General features: G+C 51.8%; 4 protein-coding genes across 5 annotated transcripts; 2 read left to right on the top strand and 2 right to left on the bottom strand.

Moving 5' to 3' along the window:
• Window positions 1-704: 704 nt before the first annotated feature.
• On the top strand, window positions 705-7,024 carry LOC118517423 (serine proteinase stubble-like). The gene is made up of 3 exons (XM_036063535.1): window positions 705-1,328; window positions 5,589-6,245; window positions 6,308-7,024. The coding sequence occupies exons 1-3, from the start codon at window positions 1,042-1,044 to the stop codon at window positions 6,906-6,908; spliced, it is 1,545 nt and encodes a 514-aa protein (XP_035919428.1). The 5' UTR covers window positions 705-1,041; the 3' UTR covers window positions 6,909-7,024.
• Window positions 3,117-5,450, bottom strand: LOC118517424 (mitochondrial import inner membrane translocase subunit TIM44). Its single transcript, XM_036063536.1, has 3 exons — window positions 5,250-5,450; window positions 5,037-5,114; window positions 3,117-4,964 (listed from the first exon to the last, which is right to left on the bottom strand). Exons 1-3 carry the CDS (start codon window positions 5,250-5,252, stop codon window positions 3,759-3,761), a joined length of 1,287 nt encoding a protein of 428 aa, XP_035919429.1. The 5' UTR covers window positions 5,253-5,450; the 3' UTR covers window positions 3,117-3,758.
• A 102-nt stretch (window positions 7,025-7,126) lies between the features above and the next one.
• On the top strand, window positions 7,127-26,276 carry LOC118517414 (leucine-rich repeat serine/threonine-protein kinase 1). Of its 2 annotated transcripts, XM_036063516.1 has the most exons (10): window positions 7,127-8,095; window positions 10,906-11,100; window positions 11,168-11,333; window positions 16,445-16,604; window positions 16,686-17,483; window positions 17,556-20,702; window positions 20,771-20,894; window positions 21,935-23,227; window positions 23,296-23,942; window positions 24,006-26,276. In XM_036063516.1, exons 1-10 carry the CDS (start codon window positions 8,036-8,038, stop codon window positions 25,807-25,809), a joined length of 8,394 nt encoding a protein of 2,797 aa, XP_035919409.1. In that variant the 5' UTR covers window positions 7,127-8,035; the 3' UTR covers window positions 25,810-26,276. The 2 variants fall into 2 exon arrangements, with proteins under 2 accessions (XP_035919409.1, XP_035919410.1); XM_036063517.1 differs by lacking the exons at window positions 7,127-8,095; window positions 10,906-11,100; window positions 11,168-11,333 and adding an exon at window positions 11,378-12,898.
• On the bottom strand, window positions 26,054-27,221 carry LOC118517418 (26S proteasome non-ATPase regulatory subunit 10-like). The gene is made up of 2 exons (XM_036063525.1): window positions 27,011-27,221; window positions 26,054-26,945 (listed from the first exon to the last, which is right to left on the bottom strand). The coding sequence occupies exons 1-2, from the start codon at window positions 27,185-27,187 to the stop codon at window positions 26,367-26,369; spliced, it is 756 nt and encodes a 251-aa protein (XP_035919418.1). The 5' UTR covers window positions 27,188-27,221; the 3' UTR covers window positions 26,054-26,366.
• Between the last annotated feature and the right edge of the window lie 9 nt (window positions 27,222-27,230).

Genomic DNA, 27,230 nt, shown 5'->3' with positions numbered 1-27,230 from the left:
GGAAAATCCCAGAAAATGAAGCATTTCGTATTGGAATGCGCTCAATACCGCCGAAGCCGTAACGCGCGAAGTAACGCCGAGGACACATCCGACGAAACGGGGGATGATGAGTCAGCAAACATCCTCGCCCTCTCACAGCATGCCCCAGCACGACCTTGTCCTACGCATCCGGAAACCCGGCAACCAACGTCGGAGGTCATTAGCCTTTCTCTCCTCTCCCCCACCAGGGACCACCGAAGACGTAAGCAACTAACGGAAAGCGCATAATACCGGTGTGCGGTGACGCAAATAAAGGAGAGTAAAGAAGATTTCGGATGGCCCCCGCGCGCGAAGTCCAAGGGCACACAACACACAAATCACGACGCCGACTGTCGCCGAGTGTCGATGACATCTTTTCCCCTCCCGAGCGGACGCCAGCGCTTCAGCCTTGAACTTTCGCGGACCGATACCGCGATTACGTCGCAGTGGACAATAACAACCGACCACGACTGCACCAGGATTCCTGCAGTTCCGTGTCGGGAGCAGGGACAGAGGACGGTAGGAGCTAATAATTCGGTTACATCACCTGTCCGCAACATAAAAGCACATTGACCTTCACCCACGATGTTCGGAGCAGCTTTCGGGCGGTGAAACCTCGAATGTGCATCGCCAACCGATCGAACGCTACACTATCGGCTCTCCATGCTCTGCGCCACGCTTAAATGCGCTCCCCGTACCAGCCCGGACTGTCAAGACTTCGTCCGAGTTCTGGTCTGCGTCGCATTGGAGGCCACGCTAGCGTATGGGCGAAGAATAAAAATCGTTTGTACCGGTCAGCCTGCAGCGCATTCGTCGTTCGCGCTGCAGTTGCGCAAGTTGCCCGTGCGTGTTGTTAGTTCGTGACCGAGATCCGTATCTCGGTGGGGAAAAAAAATCGAAAAACATTTCCAGTGATAGTGACTTGTGTGAGAGAGAGAGAGAGAGAGAGTCTGTGTGTTGGTGATCCGAGCTAAGTGAACGTGTCAGAGATTACTCTAGTTATTGTACAAATATCCCATCAACATGGCACGGGTTGGTAAAGACACTGTCCGGGGAATCCTGATACTGTTGTCCATCATGGCCGCTCCCGTTGTTGTCGCTCAGCTAGACGGTAGCTTCTGGTGGATGAACACGAACCTGCTCAAGCAGGCAGAAGCGTTACGGGAAACGAAAGACATTAAGGCGATCGTGATTACCAAGGATTCGGAGCTGGACGAGGTCCGCGTTGGTGGCAACTCGCTGGTGGACAACGACTCACCAGACTGTATCTGCGTACCATTGAATCGTTGCAACAATCAACCGACCGGAAGGTAAGCACCAGCCGAACATCTCTTCTTCCAATCAAAGCCAACATGCTCATCTCAGTTCATCGGAAATGTAGTCAGTGAAACGGCAAAAAAAGACGATTGAGACTCGCTTGATAAAACATCATCCCCCGGATGATGACGGAACGGGTTGTTTTGCATATGAAAAATTCCCCCAAGTAACGTGCAGCGTCCTCGAATCGAAGTGTTCATCGATCACCATTCATTTCCGGCGTACGTGTCCCCCCCCCCCCCCCCCCCCCCCCGATCATGTTGAATTTTGCATTAGCGACAATCGCGCTGATCTCTTATATGGGCCCTTATATAGAATTGCCGTCGGGTTTTGGAGTGCCTTACCAAATAATGGTTGGCTATAGTTGTGACTTGCATTAGCTATTATTGAGCATTTGGTCCTGCGTGTTGGTTGTCAGGGCCAGAGCTATCATGAAGTCGCGTGGCTATATATTATCTACTAAGCTCGCTGGTAAGCATTACCACCTAAAGAGATCTTGATCTACCAATACTGGAATCCTAGACTTGATTGACTCGAAACTGGAAGTCAGTCACACTGTGTCTGCAAAGCTGAAGCTGCAGGTTGAGAACAGTGTGAAAGGCTAGGAATATGAAGAATTTGGCTGCTTCTTTCGTACTACAACCTCTGGAGAGCTTGGCAAGCTATTTCTGGGATCCTTGACTTAGTTGAGTGGAAGATGGATTCTCAATCCCGGCGAGCCTGTGGATTCTAAAGTTCTACTAGATTGCGTCCACCTTGAAGCAGAGCGAATCAGCAACGAGGTTCAGAATCTCAGACGAATTTGACCTGTCATGACTGACTTACTTTACTTAATTGATCCGAAGTTGGATATTCAGTCCGACTCTGAAAGCAAACTCTAATGTTCTTCTAATCAACGTTCTGTTAGCATTGAAGCTGGAGGTTGTGATCAGCCACGAGTATGAGGTCAGGGATTCTTGCTCTTTTTTCCTGAACAACCTCAGGAGAGCTTAGCCTTTCAGAGTTCCTTGACCAAATTGTCCCTAAGCTGGATAGTCCGTCGTGGTGTATCTGTGAAGTCTAATGTTCACTCAACTAAAATTATGTTCGCATTGATGTTGAAAGCAGTGCGAATCAGGAATACCTTCTTCATCTTCCTTGGCACTACAACCTTGAAACCATTTCTGGCTTTCTGTGACTTGATTTTACCCGCAGCAAAGTAGTCAGCTCTGCGTACGGGAAGGCGATCCTGATGGGATCAGGTATACCAGGGATTCTTATTCTTTGAGGGACATATTTAGTTATGCGTCTAGGAACTCTAGCAACTCTAGATGAAATTACGTTCGCCCTGAACTTCAAGGATGTGATCAGCAACCAGATTTTTAGGAACATTAGGTATTTTGCTGCCTTTTTTTGAGCTTCTGAACTTCAGAACTGTCTTCTTTGACTTCCTATACTGAATTGACTGATACTGGATAGTTCGTCTAGTCGTATCTGCGAACTCTAAAGTTCCTCAAACTAAAATCGCCTTCGCGTTGAAGGTGAAGGTTGTGATCAGCAACGAGTATTAACATTTTCATGGATGGTACTGAACGATTTGCAACAGAGTTAACCCCAGAAACGGTGGTAATAGTTCCTGATAAGCTTATTATAATAAGACATAGCCCAAAGCTGGCCGTCCGCTGTGCTGCCAGTTGATTTGTTCTGATTGTTGAAATTGATTACGATCGGATTGAACGTTTTCGTTTGATAGTTGCCACAATTTCTGGATGTACTGGTGAGGAATCATGCAACGCCACAACTAGAGTTCTCTTATGATCCGGGCATCCCTTTATGCGTTTCTTCTTTATTTCCCTATACACACAGAGACACACATTCGCTCCCATGCTCGGTTATCAGCTCGTACGAAATATTTAACACTAAAATAAGGTATCGTTTGAAAAACGATTCAAACTTAAAACACTGAAAGCGAACGTACTATCGCTGCCAAACTATTTGCCACGATAGCTTCGACTTCGTTACGGCCTCTCCTGCGCTGCACACGTACTTTGCGATGGTCGCGCTTCCATGCTGGTTCGGTTCGTTCAGCATCAATTATCCGATAATCACCGTGGGCGCGACCACCCAAACGCACGCAATACAATTCTTGAGCCCCCCGGTTTCATAAACACACGCATCTGTACACTATCATTTATATAGCTTCTAATTGTCGCAAATTCTACACAGGCACGCGCCAAAAATGGCCATTCTTTTCGGGCCGCGAACACGCACGATGATATGCGATCACAGATGAGAAAGGAACGTCTGTCGCATTTCCATTTTTGTTTTGGATTGCTGTGTTCGCGCCGTACTCCATACATTCATACACACACACACACGCGCACACATTCACACACTTGCGATCTAGGTGACTGGGCGAAGAGGTAGTCCACGGTGCACGGACTCTACACAAACTGTTCCGTACTGTTGGCCGACATCTCCATTAACCGCCAGGCAGCTTTCGGGTCGAGCTCGTTCGGATCGCGGCACAGCACCCACACATGATGGCACCGCATCACCTTCTCCGGGTCACCCTCGATGACCGTACCCTTGGCGTCCCGCACGCACATAATTTGCTGCGTCTGGAAGGTGACGATCAGTACCGGGCCCTGCTCCATCACCTTGCCCATCGCCAGGTCAACGTTTTCAATGTCCAGTATCTTGGAATCGAGCCGATAGCCGGCCTTCTGCGCCTGGGAGATCGGTGTCGCGATGATGCTGTACGTGCTTTCGAAGCACCAGTCGCGCAATACCTCCAGATCGCCTCGCACGATAGACTCCAGCACGTTCGGTATAATATCGTTCTCGCAGTCCCGCAGGAACTGCTTCTGATCGAAGCTCGGATCAATTTTGCAAATCTCGGTCAGCGTTTCCGACAGCTCCGTCTTCGAGAACAGATTGCCCATGATGTCGCTCACCTTGTCCGTGAGCAACCGTGACGCCCGGATCATCGGATTTTCCGACTCGTCGTACTTCATCTTCCACGTGAGCACCTTGTTAACGTACTGATTGTTGTTCTTGAAATCTTCCCACGACTGGTAGAACTTGCTGTCTTTGTGCAGCTCGACCCCGGTCGCTTCCGCGTTCGGTTCCACCACCCGGGATGGGTCGGTCGCCATCGACACCTCCACCCGCTTGCGTAACTTTTCCGGGCTCCGGTATACCCGTGCCTCGATGCTCTGGTTGTCCATCTCCTGCCGTACCACTTTCGCCGTTTCGCTAATGCCCCGGAACGCACCGGACTGGCCGATCACCTGCCCCTTCTCGGCCAGCGTTTCACCGACGCCACGTGCCGTCTTGCTCAGCTCCTCGCCGAGCTGACCGGCCTTCCGGGCCAGATCCGTCTTGGACGCTTCGTCCAGCGCTTCCGTCATGCGGCCCCGTATTTTGTCCAGATTCTCCTTCAGCACCTCACTACTCTTGGAAGCTTCCGATTCGACCGTGTTGAACTTTTGCCGGGCCGCCTTCAGTGCGTCCGACTGCTCCAGCTTTTGCGCTTCCTCGCGGAACTTTTTCAGGTTTTCCTTCATCTCCTTGTTCTTCTCCATCTCCTGCTTAATGTTATCGATGACCTGCGTGAAGAAGCCTGGCCTGCGGGCCGAGTAGGCACGCTGGAAGAAGGTTAAACGAGATTTCACTATCATTACCCGGTCCTTGTTGGGTTGCTGCTTCCGTACACTTACCAGCGAGCATGGTACAGCTTGGTTGGCAGTGCGGGCTAATAGGAATGGCACTATTCTACCGGTTGCGTACAACTGTTGCTGAAAAAGTTGCAAAAGTACCACCCCCCTATCTGTTACTAAACTGCAGGCGACCACTTTTCAAGGTCTTCCGTGCGAACAACGCGGATCCGATCGGATGGTTGCTGCACGTACGGTGTACGGCCGGATACGTACCATTTTGGCGTTCGTTGCTGGTGTGAATCAAACGTTACCGAATCGATTGACTGTTGATTGATGCTACGGGGCTCAGAAAAAGTGTACTATCAGTGTTTTTCGCTGAATTTTCATCGTCTTACGCCATACACCATTGCACTTTGTGCTCCTTGCTAAAAAACCGTGCACGCACGGCCGTGAATGACGTAAGAACCACTGCGTTTGACAGCTGCTGTCAAAAGCGACCGTCGCGCACATGCGGCCAAGGTTTATACGTATGCGGTAGCGCGGATGCAAAATATTTTCAACAGATTTTTTTTAATGAACTAACACAATTTATTTGTTTATTTATTGTTGCAGAGATGGTTTGTGTGGTGCGGAAAGTGTATGCTGTCGACGGTCGCAGCTTATCGCCCTTGAATCGACAACTGCATCGATAACCACCACGCCAGTCCCATCGATTCCCAGCAGCAGCATTCCTTCAACGAAGCTGGAACCGGTCGATACGTTGATTTTTGATTCGGATCCGGTTCCACCCATCCTGCCAGCAGTGGTCTCATTTCAGCCAATCCCATTGAACGAAACGGAGCACGACCCCAGCCTCCTGCTTGAGCTGTCCAATCTTTTGCTAAGCCACAGCCTGCCGGATACATTCGAACCGATCGATACGAATTCATTACCGGTAGATAAGCCCACCACTACGGAGCATTCTTCACCGATTGTGAGTACTACCACACCGCAGACGAACCCTACTGGTAGCAGCAGCAATGGCAATGCTAGCAGCAGTACGGCGAGTTATTGTGGCCGAAGGCAGCATTCTGTGAGCAGTCGTATATTCTTCCAAGATGAAGATGGGGACCGTCTCAGTGAGGTTCCGTCCGGCACGGTGGGCTTCAGTGAGTTCCCCTGGACTGTGGCTGTCTATCAGCTGATACGGAATGGATCGTTCGTGTACCACTGCGGCGGAGCAATCCTGAATCGAAGCGTTGTCGTAACAGCAGCACACTGTGTGTCAAAGTACGTAAAACAGAAACCCTCCTACCTTGAATCGGATTTAGTAATTTTATATCGTTTTCCAGCAATCGTTTACACCCGAACCGTTTCATCGTGCACGCCGGTGACTGGGATCGAAGACACACGCAGGAACGATTGCCACACCAGGAACGGACCGTCCATCGTATCGTCATCCATCCCAACTACTACTCCGGTGCACTGTTCAACGATATTGCGTTGCTGTTCTTTAGCGAACCACTGAACGACACACTGCCCAACGTTGAACCGGTGTGTCTTGGTGTTGGCCCGGAAGAAGCCTCCTCCCCGTACGAGAACTGTTTCGTGACGGGTTGGGGTGGTTCGCCGAAAAGTAATCGACCGCAAAGTATACAGCAATTTAACAAACTTTCTATCGTGAATCGTCAGCTTTGCGAAACACGATTACAGAACCATGCCACGCTGGGGCGTAAGTTTAAGCTTCATCCGAGCTTCGTGTGCGCTGCCGGCAATGGGACGGACGTGTGCCAAGGAGCGGGCGGAAGTCCGTTTGCCTGCGAACGGGATGGCCGGTACTATCTGGTTGGGCTCGTTTCGTGGGGTATTGGGTGTGGCGATGGCATACCGGCCGTACTGACCAACGTGGCCGAGTTGAGCGAATGGATTGCTTTTGGGAAGGTGTTTAGTTAATTTTTAGCAATTTAAATAAGTGCAAAGTGAATTTGTAAGCCTTTATTAATGTAATTTTTAAGCACATTGTTAAAAAAGCGTTTTATTTGTAAATAAAGGAAATAATTATTTCAAAATACACGTGTAACGGTCGATACAAATAGCGCACCTTGAGCGGTTGACAGCTGCTGTCAAACGGCGCGCTGTCAAATGGCACTGCTTGTTTATTGTTGTATTGTGGTTGTTGTTGAACTGCTACGCATCGTTTCGCTTTATTCGCAGTTTTGATTGCAAACAACACAAATCTCTGTAATTGGTGCGAAACGGGTCGAAGCCGTATTCGTACCGTTTGCAAGGCATCTAATAAGTATGTGTATAAAAACTTGATCGTTACAGTAAACTTGTGTATCTCGCGATCGAAAAACCATTCCCCGCGCAATGAAACCACCAGCAGTACAGCATAAAGTCCGTGGCGAAAGCATAATTTAGCAAAGGCCCCTGCTGTGAACAAGCGCCCTGTACGTAGGCGTAAGGCAGTGGGTGGACGCGTTTGTGTGTGTGTGTGTGCAGAGTTTTGGTCATGCAGTTGATGTGCAGTGAATCATTACATCGCGAAACACGGACTACGGGCAACGGGTTCGAATCACGACCGTAACGAAACCGATTCAACCAACTGTTTCAGGGTGCACCTGAATTGTTCGCTTCCGTTAGCAGTACGGTGCTGCCAATGTCCACGATGCGTCTGCGCGGTGCCACAGTTCAATAAAGTACCAGCCCCCCCCCCCTCCCCCGCCCTGTCCAACGTGCATCTGCCAACGGTCTTCTGCTGCTACGCAAGCGGACGCAGTGTTGTGTAGAGCAGCGTTTGAAAATCGTGCCCAGTTTCGCACACACCGCTGGCGGAAACCTTCTTACCTGGTTCAGCTGGCCTCGGCACGTGCCGAAACGCCCGTGTCAGCGACGTCACGCGTACGTGAGAGAATTCGCCCACACACACACAGCTTGACACAGTGAACCAGAAAGCAGCGTCCGCCAGAAGGATTGTTCGGTCGCTGTGCTACGAGGCTGTAACATCGATGTAAAAAAAAGAAACACTCATCACCCGGTCCCGGCCCAGAACCAGCATAACGCATCACGCGCGGAAAACGATGGCCGATCAAACGCCGTCACCGGAAAGTGAAGAGTTTCCCGGCAGATTGCTGCATCAGGTAAAGTGTCCCCCGATTGCCCCGATCCCACGGGATGCTATCGATCCACGGGAGTGTGTGTGAGTGTGTATGTGTGTTACGCCTGCTTTCACGTGGCCCGCTTTGCGTAACGCGGAAACGAAGCACTTTCTCGCGATGAATTAAACACTTGAGGGCCGGCCCACCTTTCCCAAAAATAGTAGTGGCGAGTGGGAGGGATGGTCCACCTTGACCCTGAGCAACGGTTCGCGGTACGGTTGGTAGCATATTTTTAGCCTTGTCTTCTGCCCCTCTGCCCCCACACTCGAACGTCGCACCAATCAATCGACCCGTTTCTCTTCGCTGGCGAGCAATCAACCAACATCAATCAATCCGGATGTTCCTGCATTACGCGGTTGCTGCTTGCCCCCGCCTCGTGTGCTACGGGCTCCGTTTTACCCGTTCAGGGCAGGGACTCCGGCAGGAAATGGGGCTAATGTAATCTAATCAAACGCACTCAGGCAGACCAGGCCTGGACGGTGCCACTAGCAACGATCGTCCAAACGTCGAGACGGGCAATTAAGGTGAAGCATTTTGAGGAGAGAGAGAGAGAGAGAGTATGTGGTGCCGTACCAGGGCCACCGCTTTCTCGCCTCAGTTTCGTGGCCACGTAATTGGTCCGGCGGCATTGGCTTGGCGGTTTGAATTTCGTGGATGAGCTCGCTCTGTCCCAGCACAGATCACCCCAAAATCGAAATCGAGCGGATCGATCGGATAAGTTTGCCCCACACGTAGTGCAGAATGAACTGCCGGCTTCCCCAACTGCTATTTTGCTTACCCGGTTGTTTGTTTTCTTATTTTATTGTTACAGTCATTTGGCTTCCGGAACCGGTTTGTAAGGGAACCGGCGGACCTCTGCCGCCTGTATTGAAACCCGATCCCGGTTACCCCTGTTCGGGGGATCATTGGAACATTGGTAGCAAGACACAACGGAGCCGGTTGAATCGGTTCCATCGGGGGTGGTTACAGACTTATTGCATCCATTAACGGCCTAGCAAACACCCTTTGCAATGTTTGGCACGATGAAAGCGCAGTTCGATTCGTTCGTATTGCGTTACTTTCTTCTTCAGTTTGGCTAGCGACGAAACGTATGCAACGGACGGGTTAACTATGCAAGAAGCGAAAGCGATGGACGGGCCAACCGCGTTGTTTCCGGTGTGATTTATTTATGCTGGCGCAATTGATGTTATCGTGCGGGTTTCATCACGATGTAAATTAACATTTGGACGTTATAGTGCTTTCTAATAGAGCGAAAGTGAAAGCACCTGTGCTGTACTGACGATTGTATTATGCAGCAAATCTCCGCTTCATTCCATTGGGGTGATTTTGATTTTGTTTTCTTGCTCTAACCATAGTTTGATTTGGCATTCACTGGAGGATTGATTATCAAGATAATATCATTTATCTTGAGGAGCGGTTCGGTGGTCTTCACACGGCAGTACCGGGGCTCAAATCTCCATCTCAGCCATAGTGAAGTCTGATTATCCAACTATGCGGTATCAATAAGTCTAGTAAGCCAGAAACGGCAGGCATGACCTAAGAGATCGTTAGGCCAAGAAAGAAGAAGAAGAAGATCATTTAAGTTTTAAATGATCATTTAATCATTTAATCATTTAAGCGCTGTTTTAGTTATGTGATCTTCCGAGATTTCAGAATCAAGAGGATTAAATAGCAAGGGAGCCTGAAATGGCACTCCAAGCGCTCCTGAGGTTGAGTTGGTGTCTGGAAGGTATTTCTGAAATTCCTTAGCTTCTTTGCTGATCTCCATCTGTTTTAGTTAGCTCAACTTTCGAGGTAGCAGACTCTGGGGGAACTGCTTATCGAGTTATGGACGAGTCTACTAAACCAAGAAGGAAACCAAAAATGACCCAAAGGGTCTTGAGCGGTTGTTATGGCCAATGAAGAAGCAAGAGCATCTCTACATCATTGCAACGATTTGCTTCTGAATGGAGCTTGCGTTGGTTTTGTTGAACTAATCCCCAACAGAATGCATATTCCAGCTCGGTACTAATGTTTCACTCGCCATTTTAGGATCAACTGCTAAACTCCTAATGGAATTGGACCACCGGCCACTTAATTAGCAAAACGGCTCACTTCTTTTCATCGATCAGTACCTTTTTTTTTGTCTGAACTCCTCGTGCGATGGGTTAAACACGTTTCATACACTTGGCGCTTTTTATCGCGGATTATGTTTCCCCGTCTCGGTGGTGCACACCGACGTAGCGACCGGGATTAGCTGCAAGTCGTACTTACCCGCGGGAAAATTGATACGAAACGCAAACGGTAACCTAATCGCGCGCGCGCTCTTCCCGTTCGCGTAACGCCGTTCTGTTCTACGTCGGTTGCTCAGCATTTCATTTGCTGAAAACTGTCGTGTGTTGAATGCCGGGTGGACACTGTTGTAGGCTTCGTTGGAGTCTTATTAGGAAGACAAAAGTGCCCCGCAGGCGCACGCACCAGTGTGCACCAACTAAAGCCACTAATTGTATTTCCACGGTTGGTATTTTTTTTCGGTTCTGAGAATCCGTCACTCGTGCCGTCTCCCCCGAGTTTGCGGATTCGATGTCCTGTGTTCGCTAGAGGTCATTCACCCCCCTCCCGGGGATTCGCAACTATGGCAGCATTAGTGTGGCACGGTTTGCACAGTAGAACCGCGACACTGTCCGGTGCCGGTTGCGGTCGCGAACGGGCAGTACCGGCATCAGCACTGTTGGATGGGACTGTTTGAGCGTAAAATACGCGAACTGCGCGTGCTGAGCAAACTACATAATCGTAAACTTCGTATCTTAAAGGCGGCGCTATGGGACAACGTGGAGCTGCTGGAAGATTTGCTGCAGGAAGAGGTCCATCTGATCGATTGTCTCGATTCGTGGGGCCGGGCCCCGATCCATGCGGCGGCCATCACAGCTGATTCCCGCTGTTTGCCGATGCTGATCAATGCGGGGGCGAACATCAATGCTACGGCTGGTTGCCGGTGTGATAATAAGGTAGGAATAAGCCTCTATTTTTTGGCCTGCAGTTAAACTGATTGAAACCCGTTTCTCCTTTCCACAGACTGCCCTCCATTTCAGTGCCGAGCACGGTCATGTGAGTAATATCAGGGTGCTGCTAGACGCCGGTGCCTCATTTATTGCGAAGGATCGCAACGGATTGACGGCGCTGGATTTGGCGGAACGAAGCGGACACGAGGCTTGCGTACAGTTGCTGAAAGATGCGGCCGGTGAGTATAGTGCAGTGTACTGCAAACAGCAGAATGCCGCTATCTCGTCTAGAAAATCTCGCTGTTTATCATTTAATTTGTAAACATATGATAGGCGCTCAACGGATGGAACATATACCTCATTAATTTAATCTAAAAGATAGGAGAATACGGACGACTTCTAGTTAGTAGGTCAGTGGTTGACACTGCTCTCGGGTAGTAGAGATGGTCCCTTCTCGAACCATCCCGGTAGCACCGCAAAAACCGGGATTATCATCGCTGCCCAGACATCAAAACCGGCTTCCCATCCCTCGATGTGAGCCAATAGTCCCACCACCACTTTGGTTGGCTTCTCCTTTGGCGATGGCAGCTGTCGGACATGCGCACCGCCCAGGAAGCAACGTTGGCTTCTGTCGATACTGCTTCGGCGCTTCGGCGTACGAGAAAAAACGTGACAGTCCTTGCAGGTTTTTGTTGTTGTCTTTGTCGAAGCTTCTATCTTGCTTCTACCTGCGGCGCTGTGTGCAAAAGCAAGAAGAGTAGTGGCGTGTCATGTTTAACGTTCCAATTCAGGTCTGCGAGCGAGGATATGCAATTGGAGGACACCTATAGCGACATGCGAAATCCTTCCCTTTGATAGCATACCGTTGTGTTTATTGATTTTAAAATATTTGGTATCCTTATGGACGATACCAGCTTTTCCAAGTCTACCTGCTTTTACCCTAGTGGCCGTAACACTTTCTTACCTCCCACAGTCTCTCTCTATCTCTCGCTCTTTCGTGCTCTTTATTTTCAGTTGGAAATCTTTCCATTCACCGTACAACTCCGTACAGCGAATGAGGGGATGGTGGGTGGGGTGGGTTTGTCGTTAGTGTGGGAAAGCGCCGTCGTGTCGGTGCGGCGTGGATAATATTGTTTTTTTGTTTTTTGCACGAGAAAAGCACACAGAGGGAGCAAAAACCGCGAGAGCCCTCGGTAGACGGACGGCGATTGCACGCCACACGGATGGCAGTGGCAAACACCACAAAAAGGCAAAAAAAAAAATCTAGTACTACACGATCGCTTTACAAGTTGAGTTCGGTTGGTAAACCGAGATACGAAGCGGTGGTGGTCCCTCGTCAGTGCAGTCTGGCTCGCTACCGTCGCGCACCGATATCCAGCCACTGGTTGGATCGGCGGGGGTTTTTTGTTGGGGTGTTGTGGCGGCCTTTTGCTCTGTGTGGCTACTTCGTGCCAGTGGTTTGGTTGTGTCACCGGCCGGTGACAAAGATATTCGGGTGTCCTGTGTGGAAAAGACCGCATACAACAAAGAGGCAGAAAGGTGGTGTGCTGTTCACTGAGATATGGTGCGTTTTTTGTGATAACCCTTGTGTGCATTCAACGGGAACGTGTTCGAACCAACCGCCGAAAGCTTCTTTCATCAACTGCTGCTGCGTGCGTATCGGGTGTATCAGATTACTCTCTGCCCGGGGTCGAGTTCAATATGTCTTGGAAGTTCGGCGAAGTCCCGAAACCCGGTGCGGAGCAAGCGTTTGATGCGTGCGATTACTTTGTGGATGAGGTGATCGAACCGTGGAAAATACCAGGTAATCCACCGTGAAACTCTTCCACCTTGCAGGGTAAAACACTCTAACACTTCGACCTATGTCCACGTAAGTCCATGGAAGAGATATGACAGTCCTGACGTATTGTTACAGTCAAAGCTGAGATTGTAGTTTGTTGAGCTAAGGTGAACAATGTTGCTAGGGTAATTTATGTGCAAGTTGGAGTGTTCCTTAACCATAAGTCGCTTACTTCCTTAACCTGGTAAACCCTGTCGCCTTCCTCAGTATTGATTGAAGGGGGCGCTGCCTGGATGACCCGGGGATCAAAGGTTGGAGAGGGCTAGTTATTTTTAGTGCTCATGCCTGCACAAACATTCGCAAGGGGCCGTTTATGGCTGCAAACCGTTGCGTGTCTCCTCGCGTGTACGATACAGAAGGCTTAAATGCCGTGTCTGAAGAACGCCAGGCCTTCAGAACGCTACTGCACGTGTTACTGAAGAAGAGACTGGGCCATGCACATGCAAGCTTATTAAATTCATTTTTTTCTTCTTCTAAATACCAACTTTCCTTCCCTGTTGTTTTGCCGTGAAGCGTGGAGTTGGAGTGGATTAAAAAGGAAATCGATTTCGAGCTGTAATTTTATGCGGCTCGCTTTCCACCGCGGGAAATCGCTTTTTTTGCGTGACGAAAATCGTATATACAAGATTCTACAAAGGGCTAACGCTGCGTTACTTCTCCATGGTTACCACCGCCGTTCGTTCCCCGTTCGGTAGTGCGGTAGAAAAATGAATGCGTATGACTCGCAGGAAGAAACTCAGGAAAGTTCTATACGTTACAGTTCCCCATCCTGGAAGACGCCCGCCAAAAGGTTTTAACTGTTGAACCGCATGCTTCAGGTGATCACTTCCGGTTGGTGATAACCTGGTAAACTTGGTGTTCAGTTGTCTGAATAACTGGACATATTTGCGCCTGTGTGGTATGCAAACAGATGCAATGGAGGCAAGATCAGAAATGTAAAATTACTGTATATCGCTACAGAAACACATCGTGTGTTTGCCTGTACCCTCCCGATGGAGACCAATAAAAGAATGAAAGGGTTAGAGCTGTAAAGGAAATTGAAGAGCGATTTATTTCAACCTTCCTAGACCACTCAGCTTCAGAATCGGTTTGGAGTCCTTGGCAATTCCGACACTCTGCAGTGTTTTCTCCAGTGAGTCTAGCCTTCCGTTGCCTTCCTTTCGTCCTCTCCCTAGCCTTCCCCCCTTGCCTTCCCATCTGGTACGCGATCAGTTGGCAACTGCCCGACGATCCGCACCAATCCCTTCCTTCCCTGGGACGTGGCTTGTTAGGCGTGACCAACAGCCCAGACCAAACCCTCCCTCCGATAGTCGGCCAGTTCGGCATAGTCCAACGGTCGCTATTGTCCTCTTCCCGGTATAAGCCCCTTACCATCACCCAGGGTGTTTACCATCTTCCCCTTCCTATACCAACCGAAACCCCGGAGTAGGCCGCCATAATTCCCTACACTTGGAGAGGAGCAGCAATGTCAAAGCCAAGTGGACACTGAGGTTCTCGATGTTTTATAACGTGTGGCCGAGGGCCTCCTATCTCACGGACAATCACTATCGAGGCCCTCAGATCCTAGGCACCTAAATCAAGACAAGGCAAGGTCCCTTATATGAGGTCGTTCATCGGTTCTTTATAGGCGCGCACTTGGGGTTTGCATAAGGTATACAGTAATACTTACTAGGTTCTCTGGTAGTATTGGGGATCAAATCCCATCCAGACCGACGCCCCGACCACGAAGAAACATGTAATAAGGACAACAATTAAAATCAACTTCAATCAAGCCAGAACAAAGTTTACTATTCTATAAAATCCCTGGAGTTTCCGTAGCGTAGCCCTTTAATCAGCAAAAAGAAAGAAAACACAGCATGCCGCACCTAAAAGCATGTCGCGTGGTCATCCAGTATTTATGGACATGCCGTTTTTTTTTCCTTTTGCCAAATTTGGCAACAGTGTGCAACAATTGTCGGCTTTGCTCAATGCAGCAAAAACGACCAAACTCACTCCTTCGCCAAATGGAGTCTGAAGACACACATTAGGGGAGAACATTAGGCCATAACGAAAACTCGGCAATGTCGAGGGCAAGTTTTATGATCGGATCGATAAGTTCAGCTGACCGGAAAATGATATCTTCGGTTTGCACACATACACACACACACACACCGTTCGCTAACCGCAAGGCAGGACCGCGTGTACAACAAGAAATGGTAGAAACCAGCTGCTGTCAGTTACGAGACAAACTGCGGTTTTCGAACGTTTGAGCTTCCGTAGAGGTTTGCCTGGTAGCCGGGGGACAAGATTTGCTGTCAACATTCATTCGGATGTTTGCAGATGATCTTCGCAGCAGGACAATTCCCATGCTGTTTTGTGGATAAGTATGGCCGTCCTACCCCACAGCAGTTCTTCACAGACGGATCCTCTTCGGAGGCGGGCACAGGCTTCGGTGTATTTAACACATGCACTGAGGCCTTCCACAAGCTTAGACAGCCATGCTCTATCTATGTTGCCGAGCTGGCTGCTATCTTTTACGCACTTCTTATTATAAGCGCTGTCGAAGCACTTAAATCCGTAGAGACATTAAAGAGCTCTGATTACTTTATCCAAAAAAACATTGGATATTCTTAGCTCTTATTCGACAAAGCATTCAGAATATCGAAGTGCCGAGGTGCCCCCGAAGGCAACTTTTTTGGGAGGTCGATTCCCCCTTCACGAGTTACTCCTTACCCCACAAAAGCTTTGCATAGCTCGCTGGCAGGGCCAGTGGGATGCGGATGAACTCGGGAGGTTCCTGTACTCAATCTCACCACATCTCTGCGTCCCTGGTATCACGGGCTCCCGGTGGATCGTGCGCTTATTCGCACGAATCATTATGCAATGAACGCGCATCTCCATCGTGTAGACATCACAATCACGGATATCGTGACATTGACCACATCCTCTGGTCATGCGTGGAATTCGATGCGGCAAGATCCGAGTGACTATCAGCCGTTCGGGCATCAGGAAGAAGCCAATACGCGACATCCTGGGTCAGAAGAACTACGAATACGCGCGGATCCTGTTCGGCGTCGCCAAAGAGATGGGAATCACCCTCTGATTCCTTCCCACTTCCTATCCCGTAGTAGTACGCACTATTGATTGTTCAACCTAAAATAGTATACTATGTGACTATTGTTCCCTGCTTGTCCCGCTCAATAACTCCAACGTGCGCCAGTCGCATTTTTGCCCGGAACTCCCCATCCTCTACCGAGTTCACTCGGGACAAGGTGCATTTGAACGGCAGGAGGAGGACATGTCTCCTACCAAAATAACATGCATCTAAGAATTATTTTGTTAGTATTAAGTATGGTCAATAAGATATACGGTCTGGCCGTCACCACGTGAAATAAAAAAAAAATCATTCGGATGTTGGTTTACTCTAGATATTCCGATATTCAGTTCTTGCTACGAGGGCAACGATCCTGATGGGATATGATATCCGGTCTGACACTCTTACCCTTTCTTACCATACTCTGTTCGTTTTAGATACCCGAGAACAGATTCGCAGCCAGAAGCATCGGGCACTCCGAGAAGCGGTCACCGCGTCGGATGAAGCAGCCGTCCAGTTGCTGCTAGAAAACATTGGCTCCGACAGAGAAATCATAGTCAATATGGCTCCCGGTGGTGCCAATACACTGCTGTTCATGTAAGTCTCTAGAACTATTCCTAACCGGTGGTTGAACTTATTTTCATTCTGCTCTCTATCCTCTCTCTCTGTCTCTTCTAGTGCGGCACAAACCGGCTCGGAACGCATTGTGCAGCTACTGCTGGAGGCGGGTGCCGACGGAAGGGCACACGCAGTCACCAAATACTCGCCACTGTACACCGCCGTACACAACGGCCATACGAAGGTGGCTGCCATGCTGCTGGACCGGTTTCCCGAGCTGGTGCAGCAGGTCACGGTCGAACGATGGTTACCGTTCCATGCGGCCTGCATCAACGGGCACTGTGCCGTGGTGGAGCTGCTCATCAAACATCCGTACGTGGAGGATCTGCTCAGTACGTACCGCAGCCCGAACGGGGAGCTCGAATGGCGGCTTGCGTTCGATCCGAACGCGCAGGATGTGGCCGGCCAAACCGCACTGTACGTTGGCTGTCTGCTCGGCAATCCACAGCTCGTCGAAACGTTACTCAAGTGGAGGGTGAAATGTGTGAGGCATGCGTTACCGGCAGGCGCAAGCAATGGTGGACCACCGGGTGGACCAAACTCGAACCGGCTCGATGAAACGGATGTCGGGGGAAGCAATCCACTTAGCCCGACAAGTCGCAAAGTATCGTTCGGGATACAGTCGATCATGTCGCGGCTAAGCTTAAGCGGCCGTTCCGATCCGTCCGAGGACAGTGAAGGGCTGGACGGTGAGATGCGCTGCCCGCTCGATCTGGATGTTTTGTGCGGTGCGGCACGGGAAACGGCATTACTTGCGGCTGTCCGCGGTGGATTTCTAGACGTGGTAACGATACTGCTAGAGAACGGTGCTGATCCGAATGTGATTGCCCGAGCCGTTGAAGACCAAAACGATCCGAAGTAGGTGTCCCTGCCCGTTGCCTTTTGAGAGCCACTACTTTAATGCTATCATTTTCCGGTTTTTCCATTTAGATCATCAGATGAAATTTACGGCTTTTCCAATGTGCCGCTTGCGGAAGCGACGCGCCAAAAGTCGCTACCGATGGTGGAGCTGCTGCTCAAGCATGGTGCACGGGACGATCAATCGGTGGCACTCAGTATCGCGGTACAGAATGCGGACGAACCGATCATTTGCCGGTTGCTCTCGATCAAGGCACACCCGGACCCGGACTATAAGATTAACAAGCGCGCCTTCACCGGGCAGGAACCGTCGGCTGCGGAGTACAGTTTTGCCTCGCCGCTTGCATTTGTAAAGATGGGCGGTAACTTTACGTACAGCTCGCTGTTTCCCAGCACGGCTACAATGATTAATTGGCACAGCAATAATTGCCGGCTAGGATCGATACGCATGGCGTGGTTGAGTGAGGCGGTGCTGCAGTGCAACCGGAAGCTACGGGCCCATCCGAAGTGTCATCAGCTAGCGCTGGCCGCCCTCACGCGCATCGATATATCGCACAACACGCTGACGACGCTACCGGCGGAAATATTTGCGCTCGGCAGCTTACGCTACCTGAACGCAGCGCAGAACAAGATCGAACGGTTACCACTGCCCGAGGAAGACGTGGAACGGTTGGGTGGGGTTGGTGGACGGACCGAGGGGAAACGGCGCGGTTCGGGTAAACCGATCGAGTATCAGTGTCCGGTGCTGGAAGAACTGTACCTGCAGGATAACCGGTTGGAGTGCGTACCGGCGGTACTGTTCCGGATGCCAAATCTTGCCATACTGGACGTGTCCAACAACAAGCTGCAAGAGCTACCGTTCGAGATGTGGAAGGCACCGAAGCTGAAGGAGCTGAACGTGGCGTTCAACTTTCTCAAGGACCTACCGTCGCTACCGATCACGGACGGCGGTGTTGGGGTGGGGCTGGATGGAGCACGCGTTGAGCTGCCGTCTCCGGTCACCATCGGGGTGGAGGGTGGTGGTAGTGCAGCATCAGCCGCCCTTTTCCATCTGTACACCGGGACGAGCGCATCGTTCGATGATGGAACGGAAGCGCTGGCAAGGAACCGGCATGTAAGCAACCTGGAGCTGGTAAGACACCATATTTGGGCCCGTTCGCTGGAAGTAACCGAGCAGGAGCTTCGGTTGGCCGACTCCCGGCACGATAGTGCACTGTCGCAGCTGAGCAGTCTTAATTTAGCGAACAATCTGTTCACCAGCATCCCGTTGGCGTTACCTTGCCTGGCGGTGAATCTGACGCGGCTTAACATGTCGTACAATAGTTTACGGTCGATGGGGCACGTTACGAGCTATCCCGCCTCGCTCAAGCAGCTCGATTTGGGCCATAACGAGATCAGCTGTTGGCCCAGCCTGCCCAGGATAGCAGCGTCCGATCCGCATCTGATGTGTTACAACCCGCAGGAAGGCAAAAAGCATCTAACCGACGGTGGTGCTGGAGGAACAGGCAGTGGAGCAGGAGGTGGAGGGGGCAGTGCGGGGAAATCGGGCAGCAGGGGTGGAACAGGAAGCAATGGGGGACCCGGTGGTGATACGACACCATCATCCAGCACATCGGCAACGTCGTACGGGGGCACGGAGATGACGACGGTGGTGAAATCGTCCACCAGCTCGAACAGCATCACCTCGTTACGGACGGCTGTCCTGAAAAGTGTGTGCTGTCACCGGCGACACCTCCGGCTGGAGTCCTTACGTACGCTCGTTCTGGCCGATAATTCTCTTACGCGCATACAACTCTCCACGGACGATGTGACGACGTTGGGCGAGTCGGAAGATGCTGAGTGGAGTTTGATCGGGATGGCGAAGTCGCGGCTCATCTTCCCCAATCTCTCGATGCTGGACATTAGCAACAATTGCTTGAAGGAGATCCCACCGTCAATCCATGAGCTGACCAACCTGAGCGTGCTTAACCTGAGCGGTAACATGGACATTACGGAGCTACCGCCGCACATGGGTCTTCTGTCGCGGCTCTGGAACTTGAATACGCGCGGGTGCTCGCTGCAGGATCCGCTACGGTCGATGATCGAGAGCAAGAAGTACAAGACGATGGATATCGTGGGGTACCTAAAGTCGGTGTACGAGGACGCACGGCCGTACGCCCGCATGAAGCTGATGGTGGTCGGTGTGCAGGGCATTGGGAAAACCAGTCTGCTCGAACAGCTCCGCAGTGAGGGTTCATCGCGCGGCAAGAAACCCGTCGATCATTGGGCAAAACGGATGGGACATCGGAACATTAACCAGAAAACGTCCCGCGGCATCAACATGTCGACGGTCGGTGTCGACATTGGGGATTGGGTGTGTGAGAAGAAGGTGCGCGGCCAATCCCATCACGGGCCGGTCGTGTTCCGGACGTGGGATTTCGGTGGACAGCGGGAGTACTACGCCACCCATCAGTACTTCCTGTCCAAGCGCAGCCTGTATCTCGTGCTGTGGCGCATCATCGATGGTCGCCGTGGTTTGGCGGAAGTGCTGCAGTGGCTCGGCAACATACAGGCCCGGGCGCCCAACTCACCGGTGATAATTGTTGGGACGCATTACGATGCGGTTGGCGAAACGCTGCCGGCAAAGAAGGCGGAGGAGCTGCAGCAAATCATACGGGATCGGTTCATTGCCGTGTCGGACGCGGAAAAGATTGGTTTGCCGCGGGTGCTAGATTCGATCGAGGTTAGCTGCCGGACCGGTCACAACATCAAGCTGCTGGCGGGCCTAATCTACGATACGGCCTTTTCCCTGCGGCCACCGGGCTGCAAAGAACCGCTGCTGTATCAACGCGTACCGGCCAGCTATCTGGCGCTGGAGGATGTGGTCGCGAACATTGCGGCCAGCTTGCGCCAGCATGGGGCCGATCCGGTGCTGGACGCTGATCGCTACCGGCAGACGGTAACGCACGAGATGCAGCTACGGGGGCTGAAAGGTTTCCGCGATTGGTCCGAACTGAACCAAGCAACCATGTTCCTGCACGATAACGGTGTGCTGCTGCATTACGACGATGCGACACTGCGCGATCTGTACTTTCTCGATCCGCAGTGGCTGTGCGACATGCTGGCGCACGTTGTGACGGTGCGCGAAATTAACCCGTTCGCTCGGACGGGCGTGATGAAGATGGATGACTTGCAGCACGTATTCAAAAGTTCCTGTCTGGGCAGCAACAATAATCGAGGGTAAGTATTCGTGCAGCGCCATGTTTGCGAGATCCTTCATGTTGGACGCCCTTGCCTTTATTTTGCAGCTACATTGTGAGCCTGTTGAATAAATTTGAAGTTGCCCTGTCGTGGGATGCCCGAACGCTACTGATCCCGTCCCTGCTGCCAACCGAGGAGGATAGTGGCTCGGATCGTATGGTCACGGTAAAGGTAGGTTCACCAAGATTCACGAAGACGCCTTGCCCTTGATACGCTTTAATTTTAAAATGGCGTAGAATATTGCTGGTCGTCGATGAGTTTTTAAAAGACTATGGAGTTTAGAATAAAACGTTATCTGAAATGTGGGACAATAAGGGTACATTTGGATCGATATCTGAGTTTGAATGTAAGAGATTGTAGTCTAATAGGGGCGGCGGCCCGGTCCCACCTCTTACCCCAACACAGGTTTGAGAAGGACGGAATTAACTTTAAGATATTTTTACTCTGATGTTAAAGCTTGCAAATATAAGTAAAAAAGTTACGAGCAGGTTGTGGCATCGACTAGCATTCTGAAGAGTCCGCCGATTGATGCGTCTAAGCTGACCGACATGATTCTACCGAGAAATCCGGGTCACATTTCGTAGCAATGCTATTCCTAGGTATTTTTTACATAATAAACTGAGCACCATACTTGTGGCCAGTTCCACTAATACCACCCAGTGGAATGAGGGACTCCCTTCCGAAACAGGGAAACTAGGGTATCTGAAGTTAGCCATGTTGAGCGCTAAATCAGATACAGTAGATTTAGGAATAGGTATGACCAACGACTCCTTCAACTTTCTGGACAAATTTCCATCCTCCAGCGATTGGAATGGAACACAAGGAAGTAGTTCAGAATAGGTTTTGAACTTACTCTCCCTAGACTTGCCGTTTTTGTCTGGTTAAAACAAATCGTTTTGAGTTTCTGAAGTGTGATCTTCTGAAAGCTGAATCGATGCTTTGGAAATTCACTTCTTGACTAAAAATAGTGTTCAGGAACACGACGCAATGATTTGAGACGACAACGGCGCAGGTCTTCATACAGTAGGTCCAGGGTTCAAGTCCCCGTAGTGAGGACTGACTATCAAAGTACTTGGCATCATGAAGTCTAGTGAGCCAGCAATGGTAGGCAAGACCTAAGAGATCGTTAGGCCAAGAAGAGAGAGAAAGAGAGATGATACAATCTGATCTGAGACTGATACAATCTTTCCTCTGTTTTCTCTGATCGTCAGATTGCAACTCGATCCAAAGGCTGGGTAAATCGGGCCCGTCGTAATCCACTAGGAAACACTGGCTATTCGCTACCTTCGTACGATCACCCACTGCAGACGCTTGTCGGTTCCGCCAGCTTAGATCACTCACCAGTGCCGACGCCCACTCCAACCGACACCAATGCGGCCACCATCTGTGACGTCCAGATGGTACCCCATCCCGACCGTTCGATCGCTCGGCTGCTGCTCATGTCCTACTTTCCGTCCGGCTTCTGGTCGCGTCTCATTACGCGCGTGCTGGCCGACGATCAGGTGGTGGAAGCGGTACGCGGACTCTACCCACTACCGAGGGAACTGGTTGACCAGTGTGCCGGGCTGGAAGATGCACCCGCCCTATCCGCCCATTGGGCTGTATGGCAGACGGGTCTTTCGCTGCACTTTGGATCTTCGACGGTGGTTTTCAAGATGCGTGAAATTTCGATCACATGTCCAACGTCTCCCTACCGTAATCCGATGAATCGGTTTAAGCTGAAGCAGGACGGTATCTGGTGTGACATCGATCTAACAGCTAGCTCCATTCTGGAGATTCACTTCCCATGCAATGCGCTGCGCGTACAAGTGCCGGGTGGCGGTGAAGAGACCGAGGACTCGCAGAAACCAGTAACGTGTGAAATCGAACCCAACATCCAGTGCTTAACGCAACTGCTCGCCCTGACCGTCGATCACATCGATTTGCTGCTGGAGGATTGGTATCCGACACTCGGGACGCGGTTTGTGCACACGTCCGAGGGGCGGTTTTTGGTGACGCGCCTCGTACCCTGTCCACGGTGCTTGCGCGAGTGCGAAGAGCGTCACGCGCCGAATCTTCCCTCCCAGGTCAAACCCTGCTCGACGCTAAATCAGCGCGCCGCGTACGCTGCCAACGGTGTCCATCGGCACCGGTTAAGCATTGGCGAACGGCGCGCGCTGGATGGTGGCGGTGGAGGTGCTGGTGGATCGGGTGGTGGTGTTGAGGCAAGCGGAGGATTAAATGAGCTGCCTGGTATATTGCACGATACGATGGCGGCCGCTGCGGCCGGTCGGAAGTCGCAGGATTCGCTCGGCTGGTCCGATTGCGATTCGGGCGTCGGTCAGGAGACGGCCGACAGTTCCAGCGAAACGTCCATCGAGGGCTACACGCTCGCGGTGGCGGGAGACGGTTCGCCGAGCTATTCCTGGATGGTGGAGGAATGCATCCTGGCGGCGTACGATCGAAAATCGGTCGCATGTCCCATCCACGGTGAGATCGAGCTCAGTCGCATCACACCGGATGTGGTAAGTCCAGAGCGCCGAAATTGGTCAAACAAGTCAAATCGTTACAGAATATATCTATATCATTTCAGAACTTTATGGACCTACCCGATCACTACCTAATCCGTTCGAGTGACATCAACCGGGGTCCACTGCTCGGTCGTGGTGCGTTTGGATTTGTGTTTAAAGCAACTTGCAAAGCAACACGCCACTCCAACCACTCCTCCCTCCCTACCTCAACCGCACTGGCCGGCCGGCTATCGTCCCTTCTAGGCAATGGCACCAATGCCACCCCCGCGAGCGGTCCAACGATTAACGTTGCGATGAAGATGCTTCAACCGGTTGCACCCGGACCACGGGCGCGGCAGAGTGCCATCATCGCTTACAAAGCCGCACTCGGCAAATGGGAACGTGATCCGCTACAGCACGCCTGCAAAGCCTACTGTACCGCCCGGCAGGAGTTGGCCGTACTCCTTACGTTACGCCATCCCCACATCGTGCCGCTGATCGGTGTCTGCACGCAACCGTTAGCGCTGGTGCTGGATCTCGCACCGAAAGGTGCGCTGGATGCGGTTCTACGCCACTTCCGGCGCAGTGGTGCCCGCATCGGACCGTACTGCTTCCAGGCGCTCGTACTGCAAGCGGCCAAAGCGATGGAATATCTGCACCGCCGGCGGGTGATTTACCGCGATTTAAAGGCTGAGAATATACTGGTTTGGGAGTTTCCTGAACCTCATGCGTAAGTCGTCCCCAGCCCCCCACGTGTCTTCGCACTATTAACACGCCTATTATTTTCTTGCAGACACGATCATCCCTCGAACGCGGTACACATCAAGGTGGCCGACTATGGTATCAGCCGCATAACGCTACCCTCCGGCTCGAAAGGATTCGGCGGTACGGAAGGCTTTATGGCGCCGGAAATTATGCGCCACAACGGCGAGGAAGAGTACACGGAAAAGGTGGATTGCTTTTCGTTCGGTATGTTCCTGTACGAGCTGATCTCGCTCCGGCAACCGTTCGAAGGGCACGAAGCGGTCAAGGAATGCATCCTGGAGGGTGGCCGTCCGGTGTTGACCCACCGGGAAACACATTTCCCTTCCTACTGTCTCGATCTGATGGTGCTGTGCTGGGATCAGCAGCCAAAGCTCAGACCCTCAGCCAGCCAGATCGTGTCGATTGCAACGGCACTGGAGTTTACGCACCTGCTGGACGTGATATCGCTGTCGCATGGGGGAAGCGTGATGGACGGTATCGCTTGCATGATTACCAGTGCGGACGGTGAGGATACGGGCATTGTGTCCGGGTACGAGCTGTGGTGTCCGTGCTCGAACTCACGCATCGACATACTGGGTGGATCGGCTAAGGGCTGGCAACAGTACCATCGCATCCTCTGCCCACAGGTGAAGGGTGGTCCTGGTGGTGGGTGCAGTGGTACCGGGCAGGGTTCCGGTTCCGGATCGAGTGGAACACCCGGTTGTACCGGTGCGTCAGGTACGATGGGTTCCGGCGCCGGGTCTGCTGGCTCATCGACCTCTTCGCAACCGACCACACCTCATCTGCTGAAAACGATCAAGCTGACCACGGCCTGTGCTGTGGAGTCGGCCGTGTGGATCGGTGACGCCGAGGGTAACATTTACGCGTTCAATGCGGCCGACTGTGTGCATCTGTTTTCGTACGCACTGGAACCGTCCGCACCGTCCCCGGTGGTGGCGTTGGTATACCTCAAGAAGTTCCACCGTGTGGCGGCCGGGTTGGAGAATGGGCGACTGTTTCTGCTGGACTCGACGCTCATCCCGAGCACGTACGTGTCGGCGGAAGGAAGCTTCGTGCTGTCGGAGCTCGGTTCGGGCGAGCGGTTATGCTCCGTCACTGCGCTGTGGCTCGCGGAGGACGAGTGTGAGCTGTGGTGTGGCGAACGGGACGATGCGATCAGCGTGTTTTCGTTGCGCAACTCGCACGTGTCGGGTCAGCACCATCTAACGCACTTCCCGGCACCGTTACCGGTGCGCGGGTTGAGCGTCGCGCTGCTGTACGCGTCCGGCGATGACTTCGTGTACTCGTATCTGTCTCCAAGCTACATCCTGTACCAGTGGCGGTCATCCACCAAGCGGGTAGAGAACAAGCTCGACTGCTCCAAGCTGGTACCGTGCTCGGAAAGCCTGAAGAGCATCGCCATCGACGAGCGTCTCAGTCCGGGCAAATGCCAGATCAGTGCGCTTGCCGTACTCGGCAACGAGCTGTACGTCGGCACTACCTGGGGCTGTATCATTGTGGTGGAGCGGGGCAATCTGCGACCGACCACCGTTTTCCGTCCGTTCGAGGAGGACGTACGGTGCATCGTACCGGTCGTACCGATCACGCCCGGGCATGATGCGTCCGGGCACTGCACCACACCGCTGATCGTAACGATCGGGCGCGGGTATCGGTCGCTGATCGAGCGCTACACGGATGTGACGGTTGCGGCCAGCGGGACGGCAAGCGCTGGGCGCCAAATTGCCACCACACCCACCACCCAGGACAAACGGCTGAAGGAGGCACTGGTGCGCGACCGGTCCAACCATATGCATGCGCTGATCTGGTCTGCGGAACATTGGGCCCCAATCTAAGCTGGACCAGGACCGTAGTGAGAACTGACTATCCAACTAAGCCAGAAAGAAGAGAGAGCGAGAGAGAGAAAGAGAGAGACAGCGAGAGACAGAGAAAGGGATTAGCTGGACAAATGGAGACGGAGGTGATCCGGAGCTGGAGATTATATATGTGTCTGTGATTTGATTTACATTGATTTTAATGTGTGTGTGTGCGTGGCTGAGTGCGCTGTAAGTGTAAAGTGTAACAAACAAATGCTCCTAGTTTATTTTGATCATGTTTTACCATTTTATTGTGAGAAAAAAAAAGTTCAGGCTCTCCAGGGAAAGGGCGCCAGCTAAGGCGAGGTCGAAAACTGCTAACTCCAGGCAGGCGGAGCCGTCAAAGTCGCCTCTACAAGCAAATAACTAGAATATTTAATTAAAGCGAACGTCAACCGGAAATGAGAAAGCGTTTAGGTATAATAAAATATATTTTAACACGTTGACCGCGTCCGATAAGCTTTTGGGCGCACGATTGTAAAACCGAACCGATGACCCTTCAAAAGATTTGTTTTTTCTATGCAGTAGTGCCCCTTCTAGGAGGCGACCTCCTCTGCGGCGTTTGTAAGTGCCGTGCGTGTGGCACGTGTCGCTAGATCGAGCGGAGTTTTTTCGTCCCGATTTTCCACAAACGTCGATGCGCCACCTTTGATCAATCGTAACGCACAGCAACGCTGGTCTTCCTCGCACGCCAGATGGAGCGGCGTATTGCCGACGCTGTTCGGTATGTTTGGGTTGGCACCGTGCTCGAGCAGCAGCACGATCAGTTCCTCCATGCCGCGGGTCGCCGCCCGGTGCAGTGGCGTTTCCTTCAGCCCGTCCAGTATGTTCACGTTCGCACCGAGCTCCACCAGATAGCGGGCGATCGGTACGAACCCTTTCGAGCAGGCATACTGCAGTGCGGAATGGCCCAACGAGTTGCGATTGTCCAGGGTAGCGCCGCGAAGCGTTAGCAGCGTCACCACCGGCAGATGTCCCCCGAGCGTGGCCAGTATGAGGGGCGTGTACTTCGAATCATCTTCCGCGTTCAGCTGTTCCGGGTGGTGTTCGAGGATGCTTTTAACGAGCGGCTCCCGCCCACTGAGTGCTGCCCAGTGGATCAACAACCGAGCGCTCTACGGAAGCAAGGAAACCCCTTTTCAGTGAGAAACTTGGTAGCAAGCGATTGGTTATAGCTTACCTCGTCTGTTTGGGTCAGCAGAGATGGTGTTTCATTCAGCGTTAAAGTGATCTCATCCTCCGATTTGCGTACCAGCTCGTAGAAAAACGTACTCTGGCTACTCATCGTACGAATTGTTTTGGTTCGGTTTGATGGCAATTGGCAGGCATGATTGTTAAGAAAATCTCGAGCTGTCATTGCCGTTGCGTCGTGCTGGCCGTTGACAGTGCGAAAAGCGCGG

This window comes from Anopheles stephensi, chromosome X (assembly GCF_013141755.1).
Source record: "Anopheles stephensi strain Indian chromosome X, UCI_ANSTEP_V1.0, whole genome shotgun sequence".
In the NCBI taxonomy this organism is placed as follows: Eukaryota; Metazoa; Arthropoda; class Insecta; order Diptera; family Culicidae; genus Anopheles; species Anopheles stephensi.
Note: the sequence above shows the minus strand (reverse complement) of the source record. Positions and strands in the feature narration are given on the sequence as shown.

What these genes read in the sequence shown, in the direction of transcription:
- LOC118517414 (XM_036063516.1), top strand. Translation starts at nt 8,036, where the DNA reads ATGGCCGATCAAACGCCGTCACCGGAAAGTGAAGAGTTTCCCGGCAGA. An exon ending in CCGGCAGATTGCTGCATCAG is followed by an intron (nt 8,096 to 10,905) that starts GTAAAGTGTCCC and finishes CGTATCTTAAAG; the next exon opens with GCGGCGCTATGGGACAACGT. An exon ending in GTTGCTGAAAGATGCGGCCG is followed by an intron (nt 11,334 to 16,444) that starts GTGAGTATAGTG and finishes TGTTCGTTTTAG; the next exon opens with ATACCCGAGAACAGATTCGC.
- LOC118517418 (XM_036063525.1), bottom strand. Translation starts at nt 27,187, where the DNA reads ATGACAGCTCGAGATTTTCTTAACAATCATGCCTGCCAATTGCCATCA. An exon ending in TGCTGACCCAAACAGACGAG is followed by an intron (nt 26,946 to 27,010) that starts GTAAGCTATAAC and finishes TTGCTTCCGTAG; the next exon opens with AGCGCTCGGTTGTTGATCCA.
- LOC118517424 (XM_036063536.1), bottom strand. An exon ending in AAGCTGTACCATGCTCGCTG is followed by an intron (nt 4,965 to 5,036) that starts GTAAGTGTACGG and finishes ACCTTCTTCCAG; the next exon opens with CGTGCCTACTCGGCCCGCAG.
- LOC118517423 (XM_036063535.1), top strand. Translation starts at nt 1,042, where the DNA reads ATGGCACGGGTTGGTAAAGACACTGTCCGGGGAATCCTGATACTGTTG. An exon ending in AACAATCAACCGACCGGAAG is followed by an intron (nt 1,329 to 5,588) that starts GTAAGCACCAGC and finishes TTATTGTTGCAG; the next exon opens with AGATGGTTTGTGTGGTGCGG. An exon ending in GCAGCACACTGTGTGTCAAA is followed by an intron (nt 6,246 to 6,307) that starts GTACGTAAAACA and finishes ATCGTTTTCCAG; the next exon opens with CAATCGTTTACACCCGAACC.